Genomic DNA, 13,189 nt, shown 5'->3' with positions numbered 1-13,189 from the left:
AAACCTTGGCTTGAGGTTTTAGAGAGTTGCTGCTCGGCGTTCTGTGGTGAGCAGACTTCAGGTTCCCCACCCTAGTTTAAAAGGATGAAAAAAACCAACTTTATTTTTAGATGGTGTAATAGAAGAAATAGGACTTCCTGAAAGCCTTTTCTAAGATAGTGCCTGTAACCTTCAGGCTTAGTAAGTACATATATTTAAATAATTTCTAAAAATTTAAAGCGTTTTGACCAGTTAATCAATTTAGATGCCTTTTTGTTTAAAAAAGCATCCCTGATTAATTGCTTAAAGGCTGTCACAGTTTACAAAATAAATTAATTCTGCAGTTAGTTTTGGCTCATTCACATTGTTGTGTTTTAATTGTTGCAACCTGCCCTGAGTCTTTAGGATGAAGGGCAGGTAATAAATTGCCAGGAAGCTTCCAAAATCTCCAAAACTCTTCATTGGGCACAGAGTGGTGTAAAAGGTAAAGGTAAAGGTACCCCTGCCCGTTCGGGCCAGTCTTGCCAGACTCTAGGGTTGTGCGCTCATCTCACTTAAGAGGCCGGGAGCCAGCGCTGTCCGAAGACACTTCCGGGTCACGTGGCCAGCGTGACGAAGCTGCATCTGGCGAGCCAGCGCAGCACGCAGAACGCCGTTTACCTTCCCGCTAGTAAGCAGTCCCTATTTATCTACTTTGATCTCACCGAACACACAGACTTCATGTACACATCTATATCTGTCATCTTGAGCCAATTACAACCTCTTCCCCTAACCTACCTTGCAAGATTGTTGTAAAGAAATAATGTGTGAGGGATGTGATCTTGTACAACACCTTCAAAAGATGAATGGAATGAAGTAAAATTTTGGCTCTAAGCTGCGTTAAGTCGAAGAGAAAGGTGGGATATAATAATAATGATGGAAACAGAGATTTATCAGGAACATACCAGAGAGTAAATCCTATTGAACTCAATAAGACTTATTTCTGAGCAAAAATCCTTAAGATTGCAGTGTAAGGCTGCACAGTCTTTACTCAGTTACCTGAGACCAAGCTCAATTGAATACAGTGAGACTTACTTATGAGTACAGTGGTACCTCGGGTTACAGATGCTTCAGGTTACAGACTCCCCTAACCCAGAAATAGTACCTCGGGTTAAGAACTTTGCTTCAGGATGAGAACAGAAATCACGTAGCGGCGGCGCGGCAGCAGCGGAAGACCCCATTAGCTAAAATGGTGCTTCAGGTTAAGAACAGTTTCAGGTTAAGAACAGACCTCCGGAACAAATTAAGTACTTAACCCGAGGTACCATTATTGTAGACATCTACAATAAAGGAATAAAAAAATAACATCTACAATAAAGGAATAAACACTCTGTGTATTTCCTAAGACATGGCTGGCCGCTAAAGCATTGCAATTAAAGAATTTAAAGTGGATCAGTGACCTTTTCCTTCAACATTATAGGAATGGCTTCATATACCAGTTTCATCGTTACCTTCATTTGGTGCAGGTATTTTATTTTCAGTGTAAATACGACTCTCTTTTTGCACCTACACACCCACCCACACACCCACCACTTTTAATTGTTCTCCAAGATGTGGAGGGAAGGAAAAAGGAAAACCGAGACACTCCAGCATCAAATCAGAAACCGAGGTGGCTTCTGTAATTCCCGGACTCTCCCAGGAAAATCGGGACACTTGAGGGTTATGTAATAAAAATACTGGGATGGGGGTGGGGGACACATGACACTCATAGCTCACAGTATAGGAGAGAGTGAATGGTAAGAACTAGACAAGACTTTTATAAGAGCATCAATCGGGAAACCTTGGAAGCCTTTACACCTGACAGCATTTGCTGGCTAATTCTGCAGCTGCTAGCAAGGAACCCGACCAAAAATCTTCAGCAAATGCGCCAGCCCAGTAAACCAGACACCAAGCAAGACGCTGCTGCCGCTGTAAAGAGCTCTGCAGTCCAGCTGTTAAACGTGCTCCCGCCTGCGGCTGCAGCTGTTGATTTCATTGCTGAAGGACAGGAGCAGTTTCCGCTGAGGTAACACAGCCAGCAATGAGGCCAAGCCAGCAGCATCATTGCAGGCAAGGGAACATTATATAGATATATTTTTCCAAAACTCATTTTGAATAGATGACTGGAGTAGGAGAAACTTCTTCCCCATCCCTAATGCTGACTAACTGTTCTGTTGCTTCTGCGTATGCAGTCCCAGCTGCTTGTCATGTATTTTCAGTTGGATCAGGGCGAAATGGATATCCAACTAGTTGCAGGCAACTAGCAATGCCTAACAACCACTGGCCCTAGCTGGAAATAAAAGTTTTTTCCTCTCTCTCTCTCTCTCTCTCTCTCTCTTTCTCTTTCTCTCTCTCTCTCTCTCTCACACACACACTTCTCCCTCATGTTAGATTGAGATGATTATTTTTAAATGTGATTATAACTGATTAGAGTGTTCATTAAAACAATGGTGTGTATTAAGAGATCAATCAGTTGGTATTATTTGGAGTGCCTTTGTAAACCAATATCTACTTTCTCTAGCAACAAAGCCTTTGGCAATTTCTACAAGATCAAAAGGCAAATACAGGGAATCCTGGCAGAAAAGGAGTTAACTGAAGTATCAATATGCAGAACGTATTATATACTACCATTGCAGAACCACTTAGAGGCAGTGGTGCAAGTCCATTCATATCAAGGTAGAAGGGCAGTACAGTCTTCTTTCAAGGAAGCAACTGAAATAGGTATACAGATAAATTATTGGGAATTCATATAGAGGACAACAGCCTTTTGCTCAATGTCACTGGAGAATTCTAAGAAACCAAAAAATTCAGTGCAATTTTGAAAGGTTCAGTCTACCATCTTCATTCAAAACAGCCTCTGGAGATGCAAACTGCTCCTCTATCACAAGAACCATCAGGTCAAATTTAGTTATATCCTAAGACGAGTCCAAATTGCAAAGCAATTCCAAATCTATAGTAGATGAAGCAAAGCAACACATTTCAGTACAATATGGTTTAAAATTGTAGCAATTGGTATCTGGTGTGGCTGTCAATTGATTAAAGACGTTTTCATCAGTTGACCAGCACTTTACTTTTAAGTCACCAATGAATGGCTTAAAATTTATATAAATCAGCATTAAGGCCATAACTTCAATTCCAAGTGACTTGATTCAGCATACTGGCTACTGACCTGGAAGTTATGAGTCCATGAAACACTCCAATGCAGCTAATGTTGTCTGGAGAGCCAGGAAGCAGCAGAGTGAAAGGCTGTGCCTCAAATGACCCTTAGTCCAGTTGGATCCTTCTTAAGTAGGAACACAGAGAACAGTTCATAGCCATCTCAGAATAATAAAAACGCAAAATGATTACAACAGGCTATTACAGGAGAAATTTCTTTATAGGTTCATGAAGGGGCAACAGAAACTCAGAAAATCCCTAGCTATTGCTGGCCATACTACAGCAGACTGAAATGGGATAAATGATGTCACTAATAAAATAAGAGTGAAATTCCCTGGTGCTGTATGCAATTAGTGTTGTATTAAGAAGTCTGTGTTAAGGTAGAAAAATAACCTATAGGGAGAGTATGTATCTTTGGAAGGAAAACTAGACCTAGCCTTAAGATAATCCCATCCTCTGCTAAGGAAAAAGAAGGCTGATTTGAGCAATGCCCACTGCTAATCCTACAGGAAAGTACTTTATACCAGGTTTAATTATCCACCAAGCCTAGTATTGTCTACTCTGACTGGCAGTGGCTCTGTGGGATCCCACAGGGAGGTCTTTCCCATTATCTGCTACCTGATCTTCTTTAACTGGTGATGCTAGGGATTTGAACCTGGGATCTTCTATATACAAAGCCAACACTGTAACAGCAATCTACGGTCCCCCTCCCTGTGGAATCTAGTGATGGTGGTTGTGATCTCTACCTGTTGGTGAGACTTACCTTTCTGTTGTCTCTTGGTGCCCGTCGTTGGACCTTCCCCTTTGACAGATCAAGTTACCCCAGTAGTCTTTTACTGCAGGTCAACCAGCTCAGAAATCAGACCTTCCAGCTGAAAGCCCTCCTGGGATATGGGCCCAATTGGCCTAGCTAGTTGAAGCATATTTGGGGGGGGGGGCTGGAAAACACTCGCACATGGCAGGCTTGTATAACTTGCTTGATAGTGCCTACTAGCAAGACAATCCTGGAAGTAAAAATGCTTCTGTTTGTTCCAGTGACATGCATGGTAGTGAAAAAGGAATTGAGGGACTTTTCAGAAATTTTGGGAATGGTCCTGGCAAAAAAAGAAAAAATGTTGGCATTGCCAAGAACATTTCATCAACCTTGGTCTCTACCAAGAGTTAGGAAAAATCCAGGGCAAGGAAAACTCTTCTGCCTTCTGACATAGGAACACAAGAGTTCCCATTTTGACTTTTTCACGCTGCATAATAAACCTAGAGTTCCATGCCATCAGCACTCCCAGCCTCTCAAGTGGTCAAAAGCTGCTTCTATTTTACTTAGTAACTTCTGATGGAACACATATGCACTGCACTCTATAAGTGTGGTCATCCACTGCCCTTCAGAAAGTGAGGCGCTGGCTCTCAATAAGGCCTCCAGCCTCTGGCCACCCTATCCAAAAGGAATGCTCATCTCAGCATCCATCCAGGCTCATGCAGGTGCTGTCCTTGTCAAGAACACAACCTAAGAACATCATTTCTACTGAGTGAGACTTGTGCCTTACGGGGGGGGGGGGAATGGGTATGAGTGCAGTGCAGCCACATGACTCAGCTCACATATAAATGGGGGCAATGTTTGGGTAGCAGAGTAACCTATTGATCCATCCCTAGTCAAAATCAAGACTAGTTGTGCAAGGATCTGGCTTTTTCAATATATATAAATATCAATCACTTTGTGTAAGGGGAAGTCACTGGGTTCCAGACTGTGTATGTGCTCATAAAGTATATTTGGCTTTCCTTTAGCTAGGCTCCTGTTTAATGTTAAGTATAGAAAATGGAGAAGGGAAAGGGACTAGGTGTTAAATGAAACTTACCCAAGCTGTACAAAGAAGTGTATTTAGTGAACAGTATGAAACCATTTTCTACAGCACTTCTCTTAGGATGGTCTTCCACATAGCAAATTTCCCCTTCCCTTCACTAGTGAAATGTAACTTATTTTTAAAAAATCCTTTACTCCAAAATACTTATCTACATATTTCCCAAGAGATAGGAATGAACACTAGCAGCAAATGATGCATAATGGGGGCTAAAAAGAATAGGACTGAACTACAGATATTTTGGCAGGAGTATAAAGTATTTTATCTACAAAACTTTTTATCTCTTCCTAGACTTACATTATAGCACACCCACACCCCACACACCTTCTGGTTGTTGCTAAAAGCAAGGTTTCAATACAGATTATTTTTTAATGAGTTTACGTAAAACTTGAGAAAGAATTACAAAAATCTAAGTTTTATTGCACTTTGGATTAGATTGTTTACACAGCAAGTGACTATTTTCTTAGTTAAGGGAAAGAAGGAATGAGATAAGAAAAAGGAAATGACTTTGAAAATAGATGGGGGCCCAAACAGCAAATCTAGCTTCTTTCCAGTCTGAATTCACCAAAATTGCAGTTACGCATGAAAACATTGACCTGCAAATATATTCCAGTGTCTTAACAATATTGGAAAATGAGGGTGGCGTTTAAAGAAAGGAACCAGCTCATACACTTTGGTGGATTCTAACATAAAATGTCGACCACACATTCAGAGCTCATCGTGCTTTGTAGAGTCCAAGCTGGGCTTAATGAAAACACCTTCCATAGCCTTCCAGTAGTTGTGATGATTAGGAGAATGTATGCCATGGACTTCCCGCTGTCCCCTGATTGGATGGCCATACTGTTCACCTGTTACTGTAAGGAACACATCCGTTCCTATGTGCTTGAAACGTACTGCGTCGTCTCGCTCCCAGTATGTCCCACTGCATTGCACTGTCCACACATCTAAGTCATCTCCTTCTCCATCATCACCAAAGGCGCTAACTTCCTATAAGAACAAAAAGGGTGGGGGTAGATATTGTTTGCGTGTGTGTGTTGTGTGTGTGACATCACACTAGCAGAATGACAATAGTATATGGAAATGATAAAATGATCCGGTACCCACTTCAAAATAATAATGCAATGTGTTGTATTCTACTCAAGGTTGACCCACTGAAATTAATGGGATTAAATTAGCTATTTTTATTAATTTCCACGGGTCTACTCTGAGTAGGATTAGAATTGGCTACAAACAAATATACCAGAGTGTAGGGAACACTTGACCCTCCAGGTCAGGCATAGGCAAACTCGGCCCTCCAGATGTTTTGGGACTACAACTCCCATCACCCCTAGCTAACAGGACCAGTGGTCAGGGATGATGGGAGTTGTAGTCCCAAAACATCTGGAGGGCCGAGTTTGCCTATGCCTGCTCCAGATATCGCTGAACTACAACCCCCATCATCCCTGGTCACTGACCATGCTTGCTGGGGTTGATTGAAGTTGTAGTTCAGCAACATCTGGAGGGCTAAAGCTTCCTGACACCTGAAATGTAACTCTATTTTTTAGAATCTAAATGCCAATACCAAGTGTTACTGGAACAGTCAGGAATTGGAAGTGGGAAATGAAGTACATTATCAGTGAGTTGCTTATGATCAAATAAGAACAAAACAACTAAGAAGGATAGAAGTGCAAAGCCCACAGTTAACATCTTGCATTTGCCTTGGACCTGGTAGGTATCTTTAATCCAGCCACAATCCTTCAGACTATCTACTGTAACACAGGGATAATAATACTGGGTAAGGGGTATTAGTATTTGCCCTGCCTTTTGACATTTAAGGTATTTGTTTTGTAGGACCCATTATAATCTATAGCATTCTGTTTCTTTCTTGAACTATTGTACTTGTTCTCATAACTCTATAAACTACTTTACTTGTTTTGGTTTTAACCAGCTGCAAAACATTATAGTAAAGGTCAGATAAGAGATCTTAACTTATTTGAAGCATGTTGAACATTTTAAATTACTATATGAATACTAAATGACGTTTCATTAAACACATCACAGATTCTAGAGTCATGGGAGATTTTTTGTACAGGACTGCAGAGAAGCCACTCAGATTTTCTCTCTGTTGTATGTATTCATGTTCCATAGCAATTAAATAGCAACTACAATGGAAGAAGTTCACAAACTACAGACTGGGACAAGGTTATCTTCTGTTGTAAATCTAAGAACCAGCCTTTAACATATATCAGTGTGAATTAGGGGCATATTACCAATAGCCCACCACTATGAATACAACCTAAGCCACAGCAACAACCACTTTCTGCATACTTAAGAAGTGTTATCTGGGCCATCCCTCTGCAAATCACTTTCTCTTCTGCATCAAGAGATAAATTAAGTAGTAGGAGGATATAACACATAGCAAGAGAGAAATTAAGTACAGTGGTGCCCCGCAAGACGAATGCCTCGCAAGACGGAAAACCCGCAAGACGAAAGGGTTTTCCGTTTTTCGAGGCGCTTCGCAAGACGAATTTCCCTATGGGCTTGCTTCGCAAGAAGAAAGCCCATAGGGAAATCTCCGGGGACCTCTTTTAAATGCTGGTGGTGGGGAGCAAAGCCTTCCCCCCCCCTCCGGCCTTCAGAAGAGGTCCAGGAAGGCCGGTGGGGGCCGAAAGGCTTTGCTCCCCACCGCCAGCATTTAAAAAGCGGTCCGGGATAGCAGGGAAGCGCTTCCCGCTATCCCGGACGGCTTTTGAAGGCAGGCGGGGGGAGCAAAGACTTTTGCCCCCCGCCGGCCTTCAGAAGAGGTCCTGGACCTCTTCTGAAGGCCGGCGGGGGGCAAAAGTCTTTGCTCCCCCCTGCCTGCCTTCCCGGGAGAGCGGGAGATAGCGTTTCTCCGCTATCCCGGACGGCTTTTGAAGGCAGGCGGGGGGAGCAAAGACTTTTGCCCCCGCCGGCCTTCAGAAGAGGTCCTGGACCTCTTCTGAAGGCTGGCGGGGGGCGAAAGTCTTTGCTCCCCCCCGCCTGCCTTCCCGGGGGCTTTAAAATCGCCCCGGGACAGCGGAGAAGTCCGCTGTCCGGGGCGATCTTAAAATGCTGGCGGGTGGCAGCGAACCCTTCGCTGCCGCCCGCCAGCATTTTAAAAAACCCCGGGACAGCGGAGGACTTCTCCGCTGTCCGGGGCGATCTTAAAATGCTGGTGGGCGGCAGCGCTGCCGCCCGCCAGCATTTTAAAAAACCCCGGGACAGCAGAGAAGTCCTCTGCTGTCCCGGGTTTTTTTAAAATGCTGGGGGTGGGAAGAAAAGCCCTTGTCCCCCCCCCTAGCCTTCAGAAGAGGTCGGGGGACAGACTGTCCCCGGACCTGGTCTGAAGGCGGTTTCCATAGGAACGCATTGATTGATTTTCAATGCATTCCTAAGGGAAACCGTGCTTCGCATGACGAAAAACTCGCAAGACGAAAAAACTTGCGGAACGAATTAATTTCGTCTTGCGAGGCAGCACTGTAGGAGGAGGATATAACACATAGCAAGAGACCTATGCAATTCTGCACTGGGACTTATTTCTGAGTAAGCATGTATAGAATTGAATGGCATATCTTTATAATAAAAATTGTATACTACATATGGAAAAGTACAAGTTATATTTTAATCTGTTCCTAAATATATAGATATTTCATGCCTTTAGAACTTTCCAATTCAATTTAAGAGTAAACTCAATTTTTATTTGCTTACATTTTTTGAGACACTTGAATAAGTAAACAAGTATGAAGGACAAGCTCTGGTTTTACCTGATTATTGGAGAGTGGTGATGGGAAGTGGTGGGTGTGCAAGTTTTTCCCTGTATTAACATGAGTAAGGCGTACTGTTTGCCCACACTTTACAGGCATTCCTCGCTGGCAGGACCCATCAGTTTTGCCTCTGATCCGCCAATAGCTGTTAGCATCATCAGAAACTTCAACTCCAGTTACTGACTGTTGACCACTTCCTATAAACAAAACAATTGCTATACAGTCATTGTGTACAGAGGCAGGTAATAAGACTTTGTCATAAAACTGGGCCAAGTGAGGTTGCTCCACCTGCTTATTCTTTCTTTCCTGAGAACACTGCTCTCTTCAAAAAACAAACAAAAAAGCAGAACATCCCCCTCTTTTACAGAGATTTGTGAGGCCCCTTCTCTTTTTGCTTCAGCATGCCTTTGGTTATACTGCAATTTATTTCTTTTTATGATTGTTGTGTATGCTTCAGTTATGTTTTTGTGCAGCCTTCTGTGTCCTCAGACAGAAAAGCAGGATAAAAATAATAAATTTAATTAATGTTTCTAAACTTTCTATGTCCAATGGGAGCAATTAACCATGACAGCTAAATTCCATTTCCATGTACAGATATTTTATTATTTACTTTTGTATGTACTGGAACTAGCTCCCTTGAGGCTTTGGTAATAATACAGGATGTAAATTTAGAAAAGAATACAGAAACGTCTATACCAGGGTGCTGGATACAAACATGCATGTGTACACAAAGGGCCTACTAATGCTGGTGAGTTCCCCCTGGCAACATCTGTATGGCTACGTTGAAAACAGAATGCTGAACAAGATGCATCTCCACACCTGATCCAGGGGGACTCTTCATATCATATGTCCTTGAGATATATATATATATATATATATATATATATATATATATATATTCCTTGTAGACAGGTCAGTAAGCAGCTATTAGCCATAATAGGCAAAAATTGAAGCTCCCTGTTCAGAAGCAGTCTCTCAGCGAAGAACATGTCCTGCATGTTGATAAGCTTCATGCAAATGTATCTGGCTGGGGGCAGCGTAGGAAACAGGATGTCAGATTATTAAGACCTTTAGGTCTGATCTAGCAGATCTCTCTTCTTATGCTCTTTATAAAAGATCAGATAAGCTCCTGGTGGAGAAACCTATTCAGTGGTTAACACTTTCACCATACAAACCAAAGCAGTTGCCAGAAGCCCCTGATACATTCTAAGCACATCATTTCCCCCAAAGAAGCCTGGGAACTGTAACTTGTGAAGGATGCTGGGAACTGTATCTAGGTGAGGGGAAAACTACAGTGCCCAGAATTCTTTGAGTGACTCAGAGAATCGCAGAATTGGAAGGGACCACAAGGGTCATCTAGTCCAACCCCCTGCAATGCAGTAATAAATGTGCATTAAAGGTAAAGTGTGTAAGTAGTTTAGCATTAGATGACTCTTCCTCTCACTGGCTCTAGTTCTGCCTACTCTTTGGGCTTCCACCTGACCAGCCCCTATGGGTACCAGCCACCGCTGCAGAGAAGGCATCCTGTTCTGTTTTGCCTAAGACACCTATTTTGAACACAACAGAACCCACCTTCCCAATCTCATCTCTATCCACTGCCTCACCTCGTCCCTTCTTCCCTTCCTTTGTTCCCTCTATAATGAACATTCCCTCATTCACCATGTCCCTATATCTTACTACAGGGGTAGCCAACATGGTGCCCTCCAGGTGCTGCTGGACTACAACTGTGACCCTGGCTGGGGCTGATGGGAGTTGTAGTCCAGCAGCAACTGGAGGGCACCACACTAGCTACCAAATCAAAGTGTGCATAATTGAAATGGCCACATTTTCTCCCCACGCCTCCATTTCTCCTTTCCCTGACGTGTTTCCCTGTCTCTGTTTTACACTTCAGACACCCTTGGGGCAGGGCATACCTGCCATACCTGTTCTTTCGTAAAATACCATGGCCACGTTCGGTTCCTCCTCCCTCTTGATCCCTTTTTCCTTTTGGGGTTCTGCCTTTTGCCACTGTGAAGTCTGTGGACACTGCCTGTTTTATCACCAACACCTCCTAAACCGCTCTGGGAGCCTTTTCAGGGCCTGTCGCACCCGGGTATGTTTTTTCCTCCTCCCTCCTGATGTCTTTTTTTTCTTACGGTTTACTCATTTTCTGACTGTAAAAGCCTGAGGACAGAGGGCTGTTTTATCACGGGCATCTCCCAAGTTGCTCTGGAACATGGCCATGATTTATGCTGGGGGGTGCAGGACAGCCACCTGTCATTAATTATCCTCTGCCAAGCAGATTCAGAATGAAATGTCAGCTGCTTTAAACTGCTTTCTTTTGACCCCAAGGGCTCAGAAAAACCCATAAAAATCTTTCTACAATTTCTACTTTTAGTCGAAATTGCATTTCTACTAAAAATAGGTATTTTATTTACTTACATGATGGGGGGAACCTCCTATGCCCATGCTCTGGGAACCTGTTTAGGCTGATGAGGAAGACTAAACATTATCAACACCAATACTCAGGAGTGCCAGCTTGGCTGTGGGTGCCCTGGGCTGTGGGTGCCATGCAGCGTGCATGGCCCTGAAATTTGTGGGTGCCCAGCCCCTTCATGGGGGGAATTTTGTGGATGCTCAGCAGGGCCGGATTTAGGTTTGATGAGGCCCTAAGCTACTGAAGGCAATGGGGCCCTTTATATGTCCAGCTGTCCTTTGTCAACAACAAATTGTTGCTGTTTGTTTTTTGTGTTGAATATATGCTATATGGTAATTTACAGACCTAATAGGTATCTAAAGCCATTTGCACATAACAAAATATGCAGAATGTAGGCACCCTTTATATAGAAATGAGCAAACCAGTGATATTTTAGGAAGCAGGCTAGCAGGCGGGGCCCATTACTTTCATCATAGGGGCCTACACAACACGAAACACTATTGCTGTATGTAGGCTTTTTAAAAAAATTATCTTCTATTTTGGAAATGTACGTCCAGTTTTTCTTTTCCTTTTAATTTTTGGGGGCCCCCCATGAGAGCGGGGCCCTAAGCTATAGCTTGTTTAGCTTATATGTAAATCCGGCACTGGTGCTCAGGTCCCCCAGCACCTATGCCACTACAGTGGTACCTCAGGTTACAGATGCTTCAGGTTACAGACTCTGCTAATCCAGAAATAGTACCTTGGGTTAAGAATTTTGCTTCAGGATGAGAACAGAAATAGCGTGGTGGCAATGGGAGGCCCCATTCACTAAAGTGGTACCTCAAGTTAAGAACGGACCGCTGGAACGAATTAGGCTCTTAACCCGAGATACCACTGTACAGTGGTACCTCGGGTTAAGTACTTAATTCGTTCCGGAGGTCCGTTCTTAACCTGAAACTGTTCTTAACCTGAGGTACGACTTTAGCTAATGGGGGCCTCCTGCTGCTGCCGCGCTGCCAGAGGACGATTTCTGTTCTCATCCTGAAGCAAAGTTCTTAACCCGAGGTATTATTTCTGGGTTAGTGAGTCTGTAACCTGAAGCGTATGTAACCGAGGTACCACTGTACTGCTAATGGCAGCCTTCCTCTGAAGACCACTAGCTGGGAAAACGAAGCGGGGCTCTGACGGGCCCTCGGGTGTCTAACCCGCCCCACAGCCTCCCCCTGGGGCCGAGAGGGGTTTCATGTCCTCCCGGCAGCCGCGCGGCTCTTTCCTCCTTTCCCCCGCTCTGAAACAGATTCCGGCCGCCGCCCTCCCTTCCTCTCTCTCGGCTCGCCTCCCGCCTCCCGCCCCGCGCGTCTCGTCGTCTCCTCACCGGATCCGTACTTGACCTCGTGCGAGTGCAGCCGCACGTTGTGCCGGGTGTTGAGCAGCTTCAGCACCGAGCCGCAAGTGACAGCGCCCTCCTCGGCTCCCGTCGCCAGGCCCGAGCCGCACACGAGGAGGAGCAGAGAGAGCGGCGACAACGGCCAGGAGCGGGAAGCCAGGGGCCGGAAGCCGCCGCGACCGCCCGGTCGCCGCATCCCCCCCCGAGTCCCTCAGCACCGCGACGGCTGAGGTAAACGGCGAACTGTCGCCTCAGGAACCGTTTCCGCCACCGGCGCCCGGCGCGGACCAATCAGCGCCTGCCAACGCCGCCCACGCGCTTCCCCAGTCCTGCCGCCGGCTCGCGAAGGCGACGAAGGAGATGCTCATTGGCGCGCGGCGGCGGAGCGGCCAATCGGGTGTTGCGGCGTGGCGGAGGAACGCACCTCCCCCTCCTCGCCTTTTCCCCCAACTCCACCCCTCCTTCCCAAGAAAGGGGCGGGGCCGAAGGGAAATGGGAAAGGCGAGATGCTGTGGAGGCCAACTGGCTCTCTCAGGGTCTGACTCCGCGAGACACGGGTTCGAGCCCCGTCCTCTCCCCAAATAATTTAGCCCAAAACTGCAGATCTAGGAGTCATTTCCCGCTTCTTCTGAGAGAA

At 44.9% G+C, this 13,189-nt stretch overlaps 1 protein-coding gene and 1 long non-coding RNA gene across 2 annotated transcripts in view; both read right to left on the bottom strand.

Moving 5' to 3' along the window:
* Positions 1–13,189, bottom strand: part of LOC309330943 — a 316,600-nt gene that overhangs the window by 221,808 nt on the left and 81,603 nt on the right. The gene's annotated exons all lie outside the window — the stretch shown is intronic.
* On the bottom strand, positions 5,406–12,833 carry SDF2L1 (stromal cell derived factor 2 like 1). Its single transcript, XM_081842877.1, has 3 exons — positions 12,541–12,833; positions 8,771–8,967; positions 5,406–5,993 (listed from the first exon to the last, which is right to left on the bottom strand). Exons 1-3 carry the CDS (start codon positions 12,746–12,748, stop codon positions 5,715–5,717), a joined length of 684 nt encoding a protein of 227 aa, XP_081699003.1. The 5' UTR covers positions 12,749–12,833; the 3' UTR covers positions 5,406–5,714.

The sequence above is a fragment of the Podarcis erhardii genome, assembly GCF_964252035.2.
Source record: "Podarcis erhardii genome assembly, chromosome: 15".
In the NCBI taxonomy this organism is placed as follows: Eukaryota; Metazoa; Chordata; class Lepidosauria; order Squamata; family Lacertidae; genus Podarcis; species Podarcis erhardii.
This window is presented reverse-complemented; position numbering and strand designations above follow the sequence as displayed.

Coding starts and splice junctions, on each gene's coding strand:
- SDF2L1 (XM_081842877.1), bottom strand. CDS start 12,748: ATGCGGCGACCGGGCGGTCGCGGCGGCTTCCGGCCCCTGGCTTCCCGC. Junction 8,968..12,540: donor CGAGGTCAAGTACGGATCCG/GTGAGGAGACGA, acceptor TTTTGTTTATAG/GAAGTGGTCAACAGTCAGTA. Junction 5,994..8,770: donor CACCACTCTCCAATAATCAG/GTAAAACCAGAG, acceptor TTGTTCTTATAG/GAAGTTAGCGCCTTTGGTGA.